Genomic DNA, 20,000 nt, shown 5'->3' on the forward strand with positions numbered 1-20,000 from the left:
TAGCTGGTACCTGCATGCTTTTAGAACAGTTTATAGTTTGACACCTTGAAGTTTGTTTAAAGCATGGAGGAAACAGTTCGTTTTGATTCCATACACTTTAAATAAGCATGCGATCAGTGGGGAAATATTTCTCTTGAAATATGCTTTCAAGTGGCCATTTTTTAATTTGTTTTATCGTAAGACTATGGGAAATGAAATCGAGTATTTCGATGATTCGATTGTAGAATAACGAAAACAGTTAGTGTTAGGGTAAGTTTTGGTTAGGGTGAATTCATTCGGAGCTCCTCGGACATTTTTTTCAAAACAACCTCGGATGTATGCCGGTATATCAGTTGAAGTAGTTCGTATTTTTTTTTAATTATATCGTTAATTAAATTTAGTGTTTTAAAGTTGTATTAATTGATCTAAGTTTAAATTGATTACCAGTGAAGTGTATTATTGCAAACATAATTAAGATGTTCAAGAGTAAAGACATAAAGTTTAACTGCTTAATAAAATTACTACGCGATCTACTTGCAGCGGACTTAAACGTACCACTTTTTGAGTATGTAAACCGTCCAAATACATCCGAGGTTGTTTTCGAAAACAATGGCCGAGGAATTCCGAATGAGGGTGAATTGAATCCCTTTCATCATTTAAATAATGCGAAAATATTTCCCATACAACCTTGCTATAACAATCTAGACCAAAGACAGACAGATGTAGCAGGCAGTGATTCATTTTTGGAAATCTGATTGGGTGTGTCTTTTTTGACTTCCATATTTTAAACGGGCCGCGGGTCTTGGGGATATGACTACGACGAACAGCCTCATTGCAGAGTCTAGACTCAGGCTCAGGAAAGCACCTTTATATGAAAAAAGAGTCTTTATTCTATTCGTTTTACAAAATTAAATGTTAATAAGTGTACAGTACTAGTAAAAACATCCATAAAATTGCATCATCAATATTCAACTTGGAGGAAAGTAACAACTCTAGATGCACAACAGCTGATCTTCATTTCATTGTTACTTTCCTTTTAGTAAAGTTATGCTGATGATATTTGCTGAATTTTTAACGATTTAAAATTGTATGTTATAATACGATTAGAATTAAAAAAATTCTTTGTGACTCACGAAGAGTGGTTTTTCTAAGTCTGAGACTAGACTCGGACTTGATACTGTTCGTAATAATGGCACACAAGCTAAACATAGAGGATCCCAGGAATAGTTTTTTCTCAGATTTAATACTGCACTCTCACAGATTGACCGTTTCGGCAACTTTCTGTATTGTTTGTGTATAAATCTTTGCGTAAATTTCTGGAAACCAGTGATATAAAAAGGCTAGTGAAGAAATATCAGATCGCAGTTTTTGAAAATTAAAGTTCGAAAATTGAAGTTTCGTGGCTAAAAGCGTTACTAACGCTTTAGGGAAAATGAGTTTTTGGGCATAAAACATCAATTTTCGAACTAAAATAGGAGAAACTGCGCGACCTGATCCGTTCTTATATCATTAGTTTTCAGAAACTTAGGCAAAATTGGCTCATTTTAAGACAAAAAAAATGTCAAAACTGTCCATCTGTGAGAGTGCAGCTTTAAGAAGTATTCATCCAGGGGACGTGTATGATTATGAATAATAGGAGATCAGGGGAAAGAAACGAAAAAAACAACAATGAGTTTAATACACAGAAAAATGAATCACGAGCAGGTAGAATATTACAAACATACATTTTGAGTGATAAACCTTTAACTACTTACTAAATAATGCATTTATGGATATTAATTACTGATAACACGATTGTAACAGCTGTATTTAATAGCAGAAAGCGCAAAAATATTAAATGATTGGTGAATGCTAAAAGATTTACTGTGGTTTACTATATTTATTTCAAATTAATCATGGTATCCTTCATAAGAACCATTGTTTTCGACATTTATTCAGCCTTTTTGGTAAATTACAACAGTTGGTAAATCTTATCTGGGAGTATTAAAGAGTGCATCTTTAAAATGATATACATGGCTTTATAATGGATGCGAATTGTACACCCTCCAACAATACATTATTTCTTTTCACATCTAGGCTTGAAAGAAGATTTATCTTTAAATCTTGGGTACATACGATCTAATTTTATGAAGTTTCGCCGCAAATTATACGGCCGTTTAATGGTTTGACATTTGCTGTATACATAACTTGTAAAATGTAATGTAATAGACGGTATCATTTTGTAGATGTTGTGATTTCGTATACATCAACTGACATTATTTGTTCATATTTTGAATGGGGATAGTATATTAAAACTGCGTCAAAAGTGTTGCATGGGTGGATATATGGTTAATATAAAGTTATACTCGTTTGTATCATTTTGCACAACATATATAAAACTTGATGGATAAATGTTTAAAAGCCTAAGGTTTTGCCTAAATCGTGTGATATTATGAACTAAGAGATGGGGAATTGTTTATAAAACTTGTGTGGACTATTTTGCCAAAGTTGTCACTGTTTGTCACAACTAGACCCCATCTCTGAACAAGAGCACTTGACTTGACATTTAGAAACTTCAAAAACCGTTTAATCAAGTTTTAACATCACAAAGAACTTTGCTAAACTTACGCGGATATAGCAACGGAACAGTGGCCCACGGATTAGGACAACGGCTTGGAGTTTAGTAGCCGAGGACAAGTCATTTTAAGATAATATTGTTCATTTGTGGATATATTGATATTAATCTTGGGCTCAACTTTTGGGGTCAAAACAGCGTTAAACATGCGTGTACAAGAGTGGGGAAACTGAAATTGTTGTGTGAAGTTTTAAAATAGTTTCTTCTTTTTAACTTGTAAAGGATCTTTTTTTCCGTGAAAATGACTGAAGCCCCAGGGACGTTGGAGGTAAGTTCAACGTGTTTTGTGTACTTTAGAATATTGAATAAGTTTTAAAAAGGGCAATGCCCCAAATTTTTAAACATGTTCAGCCCCTTACAACAGAATTAAGCTAAGTTAACTAATTATTTTTGTATTAACTGTGTAATATTAACATTCTTCAAAGTATTTGGACTTTAAAGAAAATAATCTTTACGATTATGATGATACGCTTATTGCTATTTAGTTAAGTAAGAAATTTGACTTAATGAAAAGCGCTTGCTACGCTTAAGAACTTTCGAGAAATTTGGATTATATTTATGCGATGCATGTGTCTTAGAAAGTGAAGCTAGTGAATACGGATATAAATAATGAAGTGCATTAGAACAAATGTGGTCGGTGGCTTCAGAACTAGCCATGAATCATGTCCAACTTTTGGGACCAAGCAGAACCGCTATTTTCCCTACAAATTACAATGTAAATGTAAGTGGGGGTGGGGGGTATAAACAAACTTGAGTAGCTTAGCTATTTGTTATAGTATATATCCGGCTTCAATGTTATAGGAAAATATATCTTCTTTCATTTGGTGTTTTTGGAATGTTTATGTGAGTTTTAGATAAAATGTAAACTTGTATTTTTTTCTTGGTGGGGGACGTCCATCTTCCCCCCACCCGCTCTGCCTCTCTGAATCCGCTTGTTCCCGGGAATTAATGGCATTCAAGCAGTATTGTAGATTCAAAATATTTACTTAAGTAAATAACTTAAACAAATGCACGCTTCTCGTTATAAGTTGAGTTAGACATACATATAATCAACGTGAAAATATAGAAAAGTACGTAAAAAAAGAGAAAGAAAAAATGAAAAGAACACATATCAATCAAGTTTTAAGAGAACAAGATGGTTATTTCTATTACTCACACTTATTAGTTGCATCATGAAATGTCCAGTAAGAAATAGTAGTGAGAGGGTAGACTTTATAAAGTAAAGTTAACCTTTAGTACAAAATATCATAATGGAAATCTTACTACACAAAATGTTAAATAAATTCCTATTGAACATCGAAACCGTTAAAGTATATAAATATATAGAGTTTCGACAACTTCTTTTATTTGTTGTCTTTGAATGAGCCATTTTTGCGTAAATTTCTGCACGCTGGTTATTAAGACAGCTTACAAAACAATCAGGCCGTAGTTATTTATGTTTTCGTTCTAAAATTGATATTTTATGGCTTAAAGCATTACTAACGCTTTACGAAATAGGAACTTTTCGGCAGATTTACCGAAAAATGGAGATGTACTTTTGTGAGTTACCTTATACAGTCGAACTCCGTTGGCTCGAACTTGCTTGGCTCGATTTACTCGTTGGCTCGAACTGGGTGTAAAAGACGGGTTTCTTTAAGCTGAATGTAAGCCTTCCCGCTTGGCTCGATATTATCGAAGCTCGAGTTATCTTCGCTGGTCACTTGGAGATCGAGCCAACGAGGTTCTACTATATGTCTAAATTTAGGGCATTGATTCCAATTTCGGCTGATTCTGAGACGAAAAAAAAATATGTCAAAAATGTTAATCTGTGAGAGCGCAGCTTTAAAGGCATCTTCATATCATTATGAAATAAAGCAGCACTGTTGAAAGCAACGCCGTATAATGAATCCACAGGAATTTCAATACTAAAACCCATTCATCATTTGAAATCTCTCGGCCCCAATAGTTGTAACGATCCATAATATGCAAAAAAGGTAACTTTATTACGTGATGTTACCATAGAAATATCCGGGTAAGTGATTAAATATTCAATCTGCATCAAATAATGCATTACCTTTCAGCTTTTAAACTGTTTAATTATGCAGGAGTTTCCGTTTTCCTGAATGATACACTTTAAACTTCATGAAATACTCAAAATTGATTTTTAATTGTTTTTGGTTCACTAAATATGACATATCTTAAAGGCGATCTTAATTCGTTACTCAAGTCATTGTGTTTTCCCACTCAGAATGCTAGTTTATCTGTTTTTAAAAGGTTTTGAAAGTCGGTATTTTCACGTATCTTAAAACTACACTCTCATAGACTTGGCTACTTTTTTATTGTTTGTCTAAGAAAGAACCACTTATTGCGTTAATGTCTCGACACCAACGATATAATGAGACTGCTGACAAAATATCAGATCGCTGTTTTTTTCATATTTACGTTTTAAAATTGATGTTTAATGGCTAAAAATGTTACTAACGCTTACAGAGATGAGTTTTTCTGCTGTTTCCCACACATTTGAGATCTGTAATTTGGTAGGTTATCTTATATGACTGAATGGAATGCACTGATGCCAAAATCAGCTGAGTCAGAGACAAAAAAATAAAATAGAAATACTCTCAATCATAGAGAGAGCAGCTTTAATCTACAAATGAATGAAGGTTTTTGCGTATGTGTCATGGCCAACAGCTCATTAAGTAGTTCATGTCATGCTTTGTGAAGCCAGAAGCCCATACCGATCTTGACCTTGTGCGGATTTAAATGACTGGGCTTATGACATTTTATTCAAAAGGGGAATTAGGGCATGGATAAATGATCGACATTAAATACTGAGGGTTTAACGCAATCGGACGTAACGCCTTCTCTTTGTACATGCAGTTACGTCCGTCTTGAGCTAAGTACTCGAATTGCCCCATTTTGGTTTTCTGTAAACGGTTTATATGGTCTATATAACTTCGAAGATACTTTAAAGCTTGGTAATAACGTTACATACACTTTTGTTGACTTTTTTGAGCTTAAAATTTTAGAAGGAAGTCCTATTCTTAATCTTAGACATGCTCCAGGGATTCCGTTTAGTCTTTTGGCCAATTGTGTGTTTTTCAGTCCCATCAAAATTCATTGTCTACTCTTAAAATTAGGTTAAAGTTGATTTTGCTCGATTGTAAGGAAAGCTGATATGAATTACTCTGGATTCTGTTGCCGGGGCAGAAGCCAGTTATTTGTCCTCTTTGAGAGGCCATGAGGAAGTGCCTCACGTGGGGCTCAAACCCGAAACTACATGGGTGAGAGGCGGTCATGGCATACCACTAGATCACCCTAAATTCAAGTTTGGTATTGAATACGTTCCATGAAGAACATATTTCTGACTAAAGTGCACAATCTTACTGCCATATATGGCGAATATTAGGATACGATTCAATTTGATACATAGTATGCACAAATGTGCAGCAAGTAAATAAACACTCTTTCAAAACAGTGACATTTGAAATGTCACCAAATGTCAGCAGGTGTTGTGTGCGATGATCGCATAGTTCGTAAACGATCATTGCTATGAAAAATTGCGTAGATATCAAAGTACATGTAAATATATGTGTAAAAATAGTTTTCATTTTTTACTTCTCATTTTGCTCTTGTTGTTGTTTTTGTTATTGGGTTGGGTTGCCGTTATTTTTTTTATTTGTCTTATTTTTGCCTTTAGGTTTTTTTTATTTATCAATTTTATTTTTTCATTGTTTTTATTTTTTGTTGGGGGGGGGGGGGGGCTCAGGGGCCTGGGCCGGCGGGTTTTTGTAGGTCTTAGGTGGCTGGGTAGGGTTTTTTCCTCCAATGGTGTATGTGTATGTGTGTGTGTCTGTTATCTATCAAAACGTTTTCCTTAATCCCATGCTTATCAGCTTTTGACCTTGACCTTTTGGTTCAATATCAATCTGATTTAATGACCTCGTAAATAGGTTTTACGTGTTATTTGTAAACTTTTGAAGTTGTTTGCTTTATTTATGAGTTGCTTTATTATACTTCCCCCTGTAATTAACTCGTGCGAGGGTAAATATATTGGTTTATTTAATACTTTAATGATATCCCACGGGTTAAATGGTATTTTAATTGCTTTGAAATTACATCCTGCAACGTAAAATTATCAAATAAACATAAAAGTAATCGATTACACCTCATTTGTTTTTTGATATACTAGAACGCATTTGAACTTTTGCAACATTGATGATGTGTAAACATTAAGGCTGCAACGATATATCGATAAATATCGATAATCTGTCGGACGATATGGTATCGCAGTTTGATTTCCTTCATATCGATTTATCGCAACACGATTTTTTGAAAGAAGTTTTTTTTTTGTTCTTCAGAAATCGCTATAAAGTGTCTCTTTAGTTCTTAACCTGCTTCCACAGCGATGACTTTAAAAAACAACAACACTGTAGTGTCCATAAGTGTTTAATACTGTTCAGTTTTAAATGTTTCATTATTCTAAAGTGGTAACGAAACAATAAATATCACATAAAAAGTTTGTGCATTTAAGCTCGTAATTTGTTTATTATTTAAACTTTTCTTATTTAAAGCAATTCCCTTATCATGGAAGATTTATGGCATTGTAAGAACTCTATCTAAATGATAAATTATTGGGGGTATACAGAAATTTCACTTGAATTATCAAAGAACAATATATCGTAGTATATTGCAGTACGGTCTCTGCAGTTGGATTTCGGGTTTTGGCATATTATTGCTTCAGTCGGAACACCTCGGCTATTTTCCATCGAAACCAACTTCAGATGCATGCATATGGACGGTTTACTTTGTCATATTTATTTTCATTTTAGCTACGCGCAGCAAGTAGATCGCGTAGTAACTTGAATTTCCAGTTTCTTTACTCTTGAGAGTCGAAATCATGTATTCAATGATACATTTCACTCGGAATCAATTCAACCTGAGTAATACAAAAACACGTTTAAACTCAACAATTAAGGAAAATTATTATTAATAATTATACGAACTACTTCTACTAATGCACTGGCATTCATCCTAGGTTGTTCGATGGAAAATGGCTGGGAGTTCTCCAATTGATTGGACTTACTCATTTGTTTAAGACTTATGTAAGCTTTAGAGAAAAAGATTCAAAGGCCGCATTTTTTTCAGTGCAAATTTAAGTGTACTTAAAATTAATCTCCAGAAAAGCCCCTAAACACAAATACCACATCGTTCAGTGCATATTTAAAAGTGCTTTTGATTACAATAGTTCAAAATAATAATGTTTTATTGGTAAACTCATATACAGTTCTTACAATTGACCATTGTTGAGTTCAATATAAACTCATGAACTTATTTTAAAGCTTTTCCTGATATGTTTGGATGAAAATCAAAGGAAAATGAACAGATTAATGACGTGTTCTAGGGCTTTGGGCAATAAAAACAGCTGTTTTGAAAATAAAACAATTGAAAAAGCATTATCCGTTTCCAGCAGATGTATTTACGACCAGCAAGCCTGTCGCTTTTGCAGTTAGGGATTACTCAAATCAACACGAAATCGACTTTGTACTCTCAAAAATTATATGCACTTTACTGTATGTGATGGATTTTCCGTTAAAAACCTAGTTTAAGGAATGTACGGCTTGTTAGTTCCCAGTTATGCGTCCCCTGTTTATTGCCCTGTAATCAATTCTTTTATACTGGTTGTTGTTGTTGTTGTTGTTGTTGTTGTTGAGTTTATAAAGGTCTGCCCGCGCCCTATAATGGCTGCATTATGGCTTCACCCCGCCACATCCCCAAGTGTGACTTAAACAAAATTTTAAAGCCACAGGGGGAGCTTTACCCCCATCAGTTGATGGTATATTCGCCAAAGGAGTAAACTTTGTACCCAAAATGCCGTGAAACCTGCGATGAAGACATGGTTTAAACTGGTTAATTCTTTGATTTAGTTTAAGTAGTCGAAAGTTTATTGATTGGTCAATATGTGTTGTTTTTTTCAAAACATGCGGTTGACCAATAAGATTGCTTGTATGTGGAAACTAACCATAAGATTGACTAGGGATATCTTTTATTAAATTTGCCCTGGTGTCGCAATAGGGGCCAAATTTCATGTGTATAAGCTTTGACTTCACGAGGGGATTTTTTTTTTTCATTTATGGTAAATATTTATGACGACCGTTTGTGGTTAAGTGCGATTTGAATCTTTTACGAAATGGTCATTGCAAAAAGTCCAGCCCAGGAGCACATTCGAGGAGTCTTCTTTAACAACTGGTTTGTAAAGAAAGAAAACAGTCGTATTGTTAAGGTTTTTTTTCATTAAAGATTATTTTATTCCTGCCTTAACGGGTCCCGGTTTTTCGACTGATCTATACTGATCCTTTCCAGAACCGCCGAATAACGCGTTTTACATCCGTCCCAGTGGACGTTTGATGGGCAGTAATTTCCACAGTGTCAAAAGTAATAGACGCTTGATAGTTTCCAAGCGCCTTTTGCCTTGTTGTGGTGCCAGAAATGTCGTCTGCCAAGTCAAATGAGAACGGAGGGAACATGATGATTGGAGTTTATTTTCATTTAAGCAATGAGGAACACATACGATTGTTATAATAAGATGGGAATCTTCAATTTGTGCATTCGGAACTCCTCGGCCATTTTTATCCAAAAAAAACTCGGATGTATGCCGATACATCAGTAGAAGTAGTTCATAAAATGTTTTTTTCTTTATAATATTAATGAAATGTAGTGTTTCACTTGTATTTGTAGATTTAAGTTTAAATTGATTGCCAGTGAGGTGTATTATTGCACAAAATAAGAATCCAAAGAGTTAAGTCATTAAGTATAACTGCTTAATTGAAATTACTACGCGATCTACTAAGTACTTGCACGGCGTAGTTAAAGTGTATCTATTTCTGACATTGTAAACCGTCTATTTACATCCGAGGTTGTTTTCGATAAAAATTGCCGAGGTGTTCCGAATGCAAATTGTGAGGACATCTTGTACTTTAAAAATTCGACTTAGAGTCTGGAGAATCTTTTTAAACTAACAAACGCAGTAATATTGTAAGATGTCATTATACAACGTAATGTCATCTGTTTCGGTAAGTAAATATCCAATGAATAGCTAAATAAATCCTTCACCAAGAGATAAACTAGCTAAAAAATCAACTAACATAATGACACCTGTCCTATTAAATTAGTTTGTCTATAAACAAAATAAGAAACCGCCGATAGCTTGCAGATATAATCCCAATAAGAAGGATTTGTACTCAAGAAAACCTTATTCCTTTTTGACGATGATACTTAAGACGTTAAACATGTGAATATTCGTATTTTTATATATGCAAGTTTTTGTCATTTTATCATGTTTGATATTTTGCATAAAGTTTTCTTCTTTAAATATTGGGGTGAAATATGTTTTGATTGGAATAAGTTTTGGACTTAATATCACATTTATGTTGTTGTTGTTGTTGTTGTTGTTGCTGTTGTGTATTTCATGCATAAAAGTCACGATGGCAAAGCTGTTGCCATAGCAATTCGTCATATGTTGAACATGGAAAAAGGGTGTTCAATATTGAATTTAATTGAAAGTGGAAGATTTTTAATAATTCGGTTATCACATAGGTTAACTTCAACCATTAGTCAATGTTAACTAGTTCAAGCTCTGGCATAGTTTATTTTCATCTTTTTTTGATGCTTTTTGAGGCAACAGACTAGTATCAAAGACTAAATAATGAACGAGATTTCGTATTTGGCACCAAATTAAAAATTCGATATCAAAACAGCATTAATCAATTTCAAATAAAACTGCATGCTATAATACTTATTCGTTGATATATATTTAATGGATTGTTTCCAACGTAAAATGCAAATAAAGACGTGAAATATGTCTTTTGATGTTAGGATTTCAGTTAAAATGGCGTCGACTGGATCCGAGCTGATGTGAAATGCAGATGTTACCTCTTCCAAGGGAACTGGTATCAAAGTGTTTCCAAGTTTTTACCGTTGTCATTCCAAGTATATCTCCATCAAATTAAAATCATACTATAACCGACGGCGTTTTTTATTCATAATAATGAAAATGTCAAGAGAAGCAGTCAAAACTGAGAACAGAGAAACTAGAAAAACGGTCTAATGGATCTATAGATCAGTTTTTTCTTCTTTTTCTTGATTACTACATCATCAGCGAATGTTTTCTACTATTAGTTTGGTATTTCTATTTTAGTAAATCGATTTAAACGGGCCAATCAGTGCCAAGTATTTCGTGCACTCTATTTTGGTTATTGGTGCACATGACTCAATTATAAAATCATATATACAGTCGAACCCCGTTGGATCGAACTCCCAGGGAACAACAAAATTTACTAGTGCCTCGGAAACTTCGAGCCAAGCGGGAATGGCTAATTTAAGTATAAAAATCGCTTCATTACATCCAGTTCGACCCAATTAGAAATTCGAGCCAAGGGAATTCGATACAATGATGTGTTCGAGCCAAGCGTATTCGAGCCAATGGTGTTCGACTGTTTTGGGTCGTGCCGTCATATTGAATTTTAATAAAAATGTATGACCGCTATTGCTCCAATGCATGGAGTTAATGGTGTTGACGTAGAATACTCGAACCTGTGCGACATAAACCTGCCGTTTCTTACATAATAAGCAATATTTGGTGAAAAGTATTCAATGGACATCCAGCAAAAACCGGATCATACCAGCATGTTTAAACATTAATGTTTTGTAATTTGATATCCCAAAAAGGTTGAATTTGAAAAGGAGAAGATTTTGATAAAAGACTCACGAAAGCTTCATAAAGTTTCATTGTAGGTTTAGCTCAGCAATTCATGCTAATAATGTTAGAACATAAAATAATGGGTAATACGATCTTTGCTTTTTGTCATAAAGTAGAAGATTGAGGATATAATTGTTGTAATCAGCAGGGAATAATAAAACGTATGTGCACGATAATTCGTGCGAAATGTCTTCCGGATTCCGCGGCGGTTCTGAGTCTACGGGAGCTGATTATTTAATTTGGCAGTTATGAGGAAATGCATGATGTTTTCAATCGGTAGAGTACATCTTTTCTTGTGATAAAGAACGAATTCTCAACTCATATTGTATATTTATCTAAACCAGAAGGAATACTTTCAAAGATGCGTTCGAGGATGAGTTAAACCTGCAGAAATTCCAAACCGTTGTCTTGATAAACTTGAAGAAAAACATATTAATTCCCAGCAGTTGATTAAAGATATATCCTCCCCAAAATCTCTGATTGTTGCCATTTCAATAAAGATACTGCGATTTCTTATCTTGGTCAGATAATTGAATGCAAATAATGTGAAGTTATTCTCTATTCGTGATAAGAACTCCACTTCGGTTTCAGTAGATTTGTTGGCTTTCTTCACACACAAATGCGTCATTTAGAAGAATTTAAATGAAGCAATATATGCTAAACTAATCATAAACTGACAACAACAAAACCACATAATGTTTAACTATCATCATCAGTAACATCATCGTCATCTGCGTCACCATCCTCTTCATCGCCATCATTGTCATTTTCATCATCGTCATCTTCGTCACCATCCTCTTCATCGCCATCATTGTCATTTTCATCATCGTCATCTCCGTCACCATCCTCTTCATCGCCATCATTGTCATTTTCATCATCGTCGTCGTCACACCACTGTCTTCATCGCCATCATCGTCTTCGTCTTCGTCGTCATCATCATCATCATCATCATCATCATCATCATCTTAATCTTTATCTTCATCGTCAACTTCATCATCATCATCATCATCATCATCATCATCATCATCATCATCATCATCATCATCATCATCATCATCATCATCTTAACTTCATCATCATCATTATCATCATCATCATCATCATCATCATCATCATCATCATCATCATCATCATCATCATCACCATCATCATCATCATCATCATCATCATCATCATCATCATCATCATCATCATCATCATTATCATCTTAACTTCATCATCATCATCATCATCATCATCATCATCATCATCATCATCATCATCATCATCATCATCATCATCATCATGATCATCATCATCATCATCATCATCATCATCATCATCATCATCATCATCATAACCACCACCACCATCATCATCATCTTCATCTTTATCGTTATCGTCATCATTATCATTGTCGATATCAACAATATCTTCTTTTTAATGTTTTCGATGAGCTTGTTTTTATTATCATTTAAATGCCATTAGTTACTTTTCTTTCGCCTTGATAATTAATATTGAACTTGAATCTTAATCATAAGGCGACAATAAATTTGTTGCAAGATTTTCATCCCCGCCCGCCGCCTTTTTTCGCCGCCCCTGAAATTTGATTGACTCAAATACAAATGTACTATTTGCGTGTCGGTCCGGTGCTGTTCAGGAACGGCGTGTATTCATACCTTCGGTGTCAATGTGTAATATTCACACGTAAAATGGAGAATTGTTACGATAGTGTACATGGTCGGTCGAGAAACACATGTATATGGTTCCTTATGCAATAAGAAATAGCATGAACACATATTCAATGGTGAAACAGTCATATAAGAAAAATAAAATTTAAAAAAAATGAAATGTCACCCCACCTCTATTTAAAACAATATATATCTGGATGAAAACCTTACAATTAATTTTTATATTCGCTTAACGTAATGCATTGTACTTTCTTATTGTTCATGTAAGCTTCCACGTATAAGTTTGTACAGTTATAAATATCTCATAATTTACATTTAGGGCTCGCGGAATGCGCCTCAAAAATACAAAAACAGTTTATCAGGAGTACTAAACGATGACACATTTATTTAACGGTAAGTATAACTCAAGCACCCCTTCATGTGTTACAATGGGATTTTAATGGCGTTTGAAGGGCCCCTCAAAACACAGTAATGGCTTAAAAGTAAATACAACATTGATATGCCATTTTAAAACAAACTGGCCCATTGATTTGCCACGGGCGAATTTACGATATGTTTGCGAAAAAATATAATCATGCTGACATTATGAAGTGTTCTTGATATTTCAAAAATTAATCAGCATTTACCGACTGGTTCAATAAAAGGTTTGTAAAATTGTAACCGGTCACCCTGAACTTCTTAAGCGACTTAATTGATTAACTAGAACATATTTTGCCTTGCATTCGTTAATAAAACGAGAAATATTTTATTAATGAAATTATGCAGATAGCACAGTACTTGGATGTGTCACTTTTCCTTGCCTCAAACCAAATAAGTAATAATTAATGCTAACTTCCTTAGTGTTCAACGCGAAATGTCTATCTAATGCCTCTTTACTAGTCAGTGCGCATGCGTGAACTGATAAATAACTGACTTCATAGACCGATTAATGTCAAAATGGAAATTTGTTTTTGGTACTTAATTGGACCTTGGCGGTTGTAGTCTGCTTTGGGTTTTCAGTGTTTTTCCAAATTATTGTCCTGCAATCTCGCTAGCGGAGGCATGCGCCTGAACACTAAATACAATTCATCCCATGCGGAATATTTTATGCATGTGTTTTTGTCAAAAACGTTTCGTCCAAAAAGTAAATATCCAGTTTCATTTTGCATTCAAGTTTCCATCATTAACATTAATCAGCGCCGTCTTTTAAATTCACCGAAATTATTTATTTCTTAAGTTTTCCGAACCAATTATAAGATTGAATTCTTATTACTTAAGAATATGTTTAATGTTGATACCTGTTGGCCCTTATAAGCTATTGACATAATTGTTTATCGGATGCCTTAAAACGAGTCATCAATTCTAGATAAGTAAATTCGAGTAAACATTTACCTGCTATTACCCCATGATAAATTGACCCTAAACAGGTAGCGCACATGCAGACGTGCTGATAAGCCCAGCCGATGACGGATAGCCAGAGTTCAATCCTCGGGGAAAAGAGTTTCAAACGGACTAAATTTATTGTTTTTGTCATAAAATCTTATTTTCTTGGAGATGTTTTGGACGATAATTGATGATAATGACCGCTTGCTCCGAGGTTGTGGGAAAACTTTTCCCATCAAAATCTTGGTCTGACTATTTATAGCTTGAAAAAATGTATGGTTATTTGAGTACAACTGTATCATGTTGGTTTAATGTGCTTTGATTTACTTCATTAGCTATAGGTTTTTTCATAGGGGTTTAGCTGAAGGGTTAGGGAAGAGTTCAGTATCCTGTTCTTTTTCAGTAGCAACCCTCCGCCCTCATGGAGACCAGAATGGGCCTTCTGCCTTCATAGAGTTGAATGCTCAAGACTGTCAAATATGTATTTTGTGTTATTTAAAACTAATAAAAAGAGAACATATATAAATGCATACACATACTGTATATATCTGGCGCTTGAAACCTATCTATATAACTTCAATTATTCGCAATATCTAACATTTTCTGCAAAGTTCATAATGTTCAATTTCCTCACAGCCCGATTTAATTGGACCATTTTACTTTAAACACCCTGTCCCTGTCCCTTATCTGCAGCAACCTGTCCCTTATCTGCAGCACCCTGTCCCTTATCTGCAGCACCCTGTCCCTTATCTGCAGCACCCTGTCCCTTATCTGCAGCACCCTGTCCTTTCCCTGTCCTGTTTAAATCCTGGCTAAAACCGACCATATTTAATGAAGTTTATCTAGAACAGTAGTTCCATCTGGAAAGCCGTGCACCACCATGTAGTCCTAGCAGTACGCACGACACGAGTTATTGAAATTATACTAGAGAGCTTTAGCATGAGGATACAATTCCAAATCACAAGGGTTGCGGTTGTTTCAACTGTTGTGTTCCATGTTGTCAAGGCCAACGTTCAATATACAGCGCGCGGTGTAAGTGAAAATCATTTTGACTTATCCGCACGTTAGTTATAGAACGGTAACGTCCATTCCACGTGCTACCGTTCCGATGTGGGAGTTAATAATGTGTAGACGAACTCAAAGAAAACACCGTCAAACACTCACACAGTATATAATACACACTCACGAATATAACTAATCTTGCCATGCCAAGTGTTTAATGTGATTGAAGCTACGATAAATCAGGGGCGGATTAAGGAATTGACGTTAGAGGGGGCATAACTTAGGAGCGCAAACATTTCACATGCGCACCTCCCTTAGAACCGAAAGTATGTGGCATTAACTGTTTGCATGGGGATTTGGGGTTACTCCTCAAGACAATTTTAACCATGTGTAGTCGGAAATGGTGCATTATGAGCGTATTTAGTTACCTTTTTTCTCCCATATTGATATAAAAAAGTGACTGATTACGATTTAAGAGGATGTGCGAGCCGGGCGCGCCCCCTCTAAATCCGCTAGTGTAAATTGTACAAATTATATTTACGATGAACAGTCTGCTCTATATAATTTCGTGTTCGCTTATGCTCCTTTCCTTTTAATTATTTTTTTGTAACGCAAAGCTGATATCACAGGTTTTTTAGTATTGAAGGTCATACCATAATTATAAAACATATTATTTCCAAAGTAACACACGGTTTTACAATTGTTATTGAAGAGACTTCATTCTTATTTTTCCAAAATTAGTTATAACACATGCATGGCTTTATATGTACCTTTCGAAAGTACCCGTATGTGTTCCAAGATAAAATCTCTCTTTCTCTCTATGTATAGCAATGTAATGCATTTTTATAGGCGAAGTTAAAAATAGCGTTTTCTTCCTAAAAGAAAACATGAGTACCGTTTTTATTCACTTAAAGTGAGGGACAAACAGTTAAATGTCTAAAAATATATATGACTTCTATATAGGTACACTTTTAGAAATGCCTCTTAAATACACTTGAAAATGACCAGGTTTATTTGTGAACTGTATAGGAAACGCTATTTAGTATAGTGTAACCTATAGTTTAATCACATATACTATTGGGTATCCGGTGCATTTTCTCCTGTGTCAAAAATGATTTTATAAAAACGATATGGCTGGATGGCCTGCAAGTCCTCAGAATTAATTGGACGTCTTTTATATCTGATATCCAACATACATTTTCGTCTAGGGCCCCATAAAACATCAACAATACTGCTATAGGTACTAAAAACTGTCTGAATAGCACATTACATATGTTACTTGGCAACTGTAACCACGGACTCGCGTCTCTAGGGACGCGTAAATGTTGCAGCGGTGTTAGACATAATTCGGATGGTTTAACAATTCGGACAAAGTATCAATAACCTTAGACATGATATGTGTAATGTGGCGGAGAGATAAATGGAAACTGCTGGCTTTATTGATGGACGGGTCGTACTTAGGGCATTCTTCTTAGAGCTAAATGGGAGAAGTCACACCAGATATTGTCTAAGGATCTATGTCTAAAATATTTAGTTTTCAAACAATTGTTAATGTTAAAAACGGTATTAATACGTGTGGATAAGTTAAAACATTATTAAAATAATTCCCAAATTATTATCTCTCTGGTTTTTCTACGGAACCATGATTTTTACAAGTAATAATGTTCACAAAGTGAACTCAATTATGATTACAATGTTCACACTTGTGAAATACAGCTTTATTACTTGTGTTGCGAACACACGTTGTACCAAATTATTTAACAATTAATCACTTCCCATATTTCACAAATTTGAAAAAAGCTCACTTTCTCCTCTTTGCGACGAAGGTATTTTGTAATTTGTAGTTTAACATTGCTCTCTAGCACGAAGAGAAACGCTAATTAGTTTTTTAAACAAATACAGTTTTCTAGCAATATTTTCAATCCTGTGGCGGTGAAATTGATTCCCCACTTCAATCAATACTGTATGAACGACCTATACTTCAGCAGGCGCGTAGCTGCCTATACGCGAGTACGAGGCTGAATCCACATGATTCTGACATAAAAAAAACAGCCAAAGTTGCAGTATGCGTAAACTGTCCATTTTTGCCAGTACTAAATAAAGCACCTCAGAACGCCCAGAATGCACAATATTGCACCATGGTTTTCAAAATTTTCCCCTGCCCCCCCCCCCCCCCCAGCATAATTACGAATCCACACTAATAGAGGTCTAGCTACGCCCATGACTTTATCTCGTGTCGTAATGACAAATGTTCAACAGAAATTGAAACTAATTGCTAATTATTTCCTCAAAAGCTTAACACTAATTTGTCATAGACAAATATTCCAAACTCCTGAATTGATCCATAAATGTACTCAAACAAACAAATTTTCGATTGATATTCAATTTTATTAAATTAACCAGGTATGTATTTGCATGTATCGAATTTCTTCGGGAGCGAGGACTTATATTTACATTTTCCTCCTTTTTATAATACAATAATGTCAACTTTGCGTATTTATGCTTTACAATGGAACCGAAATGCTGCTTAAGAAAAGTGTTTTCAATTGTTAGGCTATTTGCTGTCCTTTTAACTGCCGCTGTTGAGGACTGAGCTAATTATTGTGTTGAGAAATTTGAACAGGGAAATTTTAAGCACGTAGATTATAATGCTAATTTTATGAGCACTCGATCATAAGTAACACACTGTTCAAATATGCGTTATTAACTTCAGAATTCGCTGCTCAGTTTTTGGTTTGTTACTTAACTTTCGCTTATTCTTTGTGTGACAAGGATTATCATGTACAAGGTAATGATGTATATATATTTTTATTTTTCCTTCTAATATCAGATGAATTTTGCATAAATTTAAACTTTTACAAAAATAGTTTTCGCAAATTAATTTTCCTTATAGTAATTCCATTCTGTAAACAAAATCTGCTTATTTTGAAATTGATTTTTATTTCCTTTATATTTTTTTAAGCTGTTTATAAATGTGTGTGTTTTTAGTATAAATGAGTATAAAAAATCACACACAAACACTTTATGTCTTAATTAGAACTTTTATTTCTAATCCTGTCGGCGTTACGCCTTCATTGAGTGTCAATATAACTTTTACAATGGAATATAATTTTCTTCTTCATCCATAAACATTTTGCTAAGATCGCCTATGACGCTTACAACAAGCCGAAGCTATACTGTGGTGGTGTGTGCTTAATTATAATCGCACTCGGGCCTTGCCCATTTGGCGAGTGCTCCTTTAAGATTGTTAGTTATTTTAGGTTTTTGGAGCATAGTGCACAGACAGAATGTAACCCTGGTTAGAGCTACCCTGGTTCTTTAACATGCACCAGTGTATAGCACTATCACATGAGACCCCCATTTAACGTCCCTCCCGGAAGACGATTAGTATTTTTAGTGATGCGACGGGGTATCGAACCTGCGACCCCTGGATTGATAGTCAAGTGTGTTACTACTACACCACGGATCCGCCACTGCTATACTGCCCCCCCCCCCCCCTTCAATAATATATAAAGGGCCATATAGACCAGCCAAGGGCCATACTAATATACCTTCTAAGGGTCATACAGACAAGTTCTGTGTCATGTAAATATGCGTATGACCATATAGACCTGTAAAGCGGTATATGGACACATTTAGTGCTTAAAAGACTTGCGAATGTTTATTTCGATCTGTTGATGGCCACATTGATAAACAAAGAGCTACAAGGACATGCCTAAGACAGTATATACATGGTAATGACCATATCTATATATAAACATGCTAAGGTCACAGCATATAAGCCAAGAGTGTTTATAATATGTTAAGGATTTTGGCGAATCTGTGGTCTATTGGTTGACTGACCATGCCCCCATTATTAGTTTTTCTTTGACCGGTACCGGAATAAAAATGATCGTTTTCAAAAGAAATGCGCCGCATTGTCACGTGCTAATCTGTAACCGTATTATTAAAATGTTCTCGGCGTAAAATGAAACAATGCAGAAACCTCCCAGTTCTTGAAATGTTATATTCTTGGCCATAAATATCAATATTGTCATGAAATTTGCCATAGATTATGCGATATGATTGATTTCTCTGGGGTATTGAAACACTGCCTTCCCGCTGTAAGGAACAATAGCCGGCCTTTCAAATAAACTTTCTAGGAACCGTTTGTCATGCGATACATTTAATAGTGGAAAAGAAACTATAATGTTTCAAGAACATTCCTCATATTAATGCGAAACATTTAAGGAGATTGTTAAGAAATTCTTACTTTTTAAGAATTGTCTTTAATATGTTTTCTGAAATGAAAAACGCAAGCTGTGTCTTTGAGACAGACAAAGGCTGGTGTTGATTGTTTTTTTAATGGGCATTGAAATAACAATACTGATCATTTAGTTTAGGTTAAGAAGTTTTGTAATAACAGACAGGAATATTAAACAGTTTTCTAGTTTATAATAACGATGTGATCAATGTCTGTGAAAACCAATGTTTGGATATGATCTTTCACAATTTGTGAACGGAGCATCGACTGACTGCTGCAGACTTTCAGGATTATTTTCTTGAGTTATTTTCATGGAAGCATCTTTTTCTTGAAAATGTAATTTGTGTGTGCCTGGGTTTATCTCTGGCCTATTAACGTTTCAGATATTTCCTT

General features: G+C 34.8%; 1 protein-coding gene across 3 annotated transcripts in view; it reads left to right on the plus strand.

Annotated features, from left to right (window-relative positions):
* Positions 1–2,228: 2,228 nt before the first annotated feature.
* The window catches only part of LOC128246942 (uncharacterized), a 71,983-nt gene continuing 54,211 nt past the window's right edge, over positions 2,229–20,000 (plus strand). Inside the window, exon 1 of one of the 3 annotated variants that reach the window (XM_052965512.1) lies at positions 2,229–2,861. In XM_052965512.1, coding sequence (XP_052821472.1) covers positions 2,835–2,861 — 27 coding nt within the window. In that variant the 5' untranslated portion in view covers positions 2,229–2,834. Of the gene's footprint in view, positions 2,862–18,037; positions 18,153–19,951 lie in introns of those variants that run through there. The other 2 variants (XM_052965514.1, XM_052965515.1) reach the window with 2 other exon arrangements.

The sequence above is a fragment of the Mya arenaria genome, chromosome 9, assembly GCF_026914265.1.
Source record: "Mya arenaria isolate MELC-2E11 chromosome 9, ASM2691426v1".
Lineage (NCBI taxonomy): Eukaryota > Metazoa > Mollusca > Bivalvia > Myida > Myidae > Mya > Mya arenaria.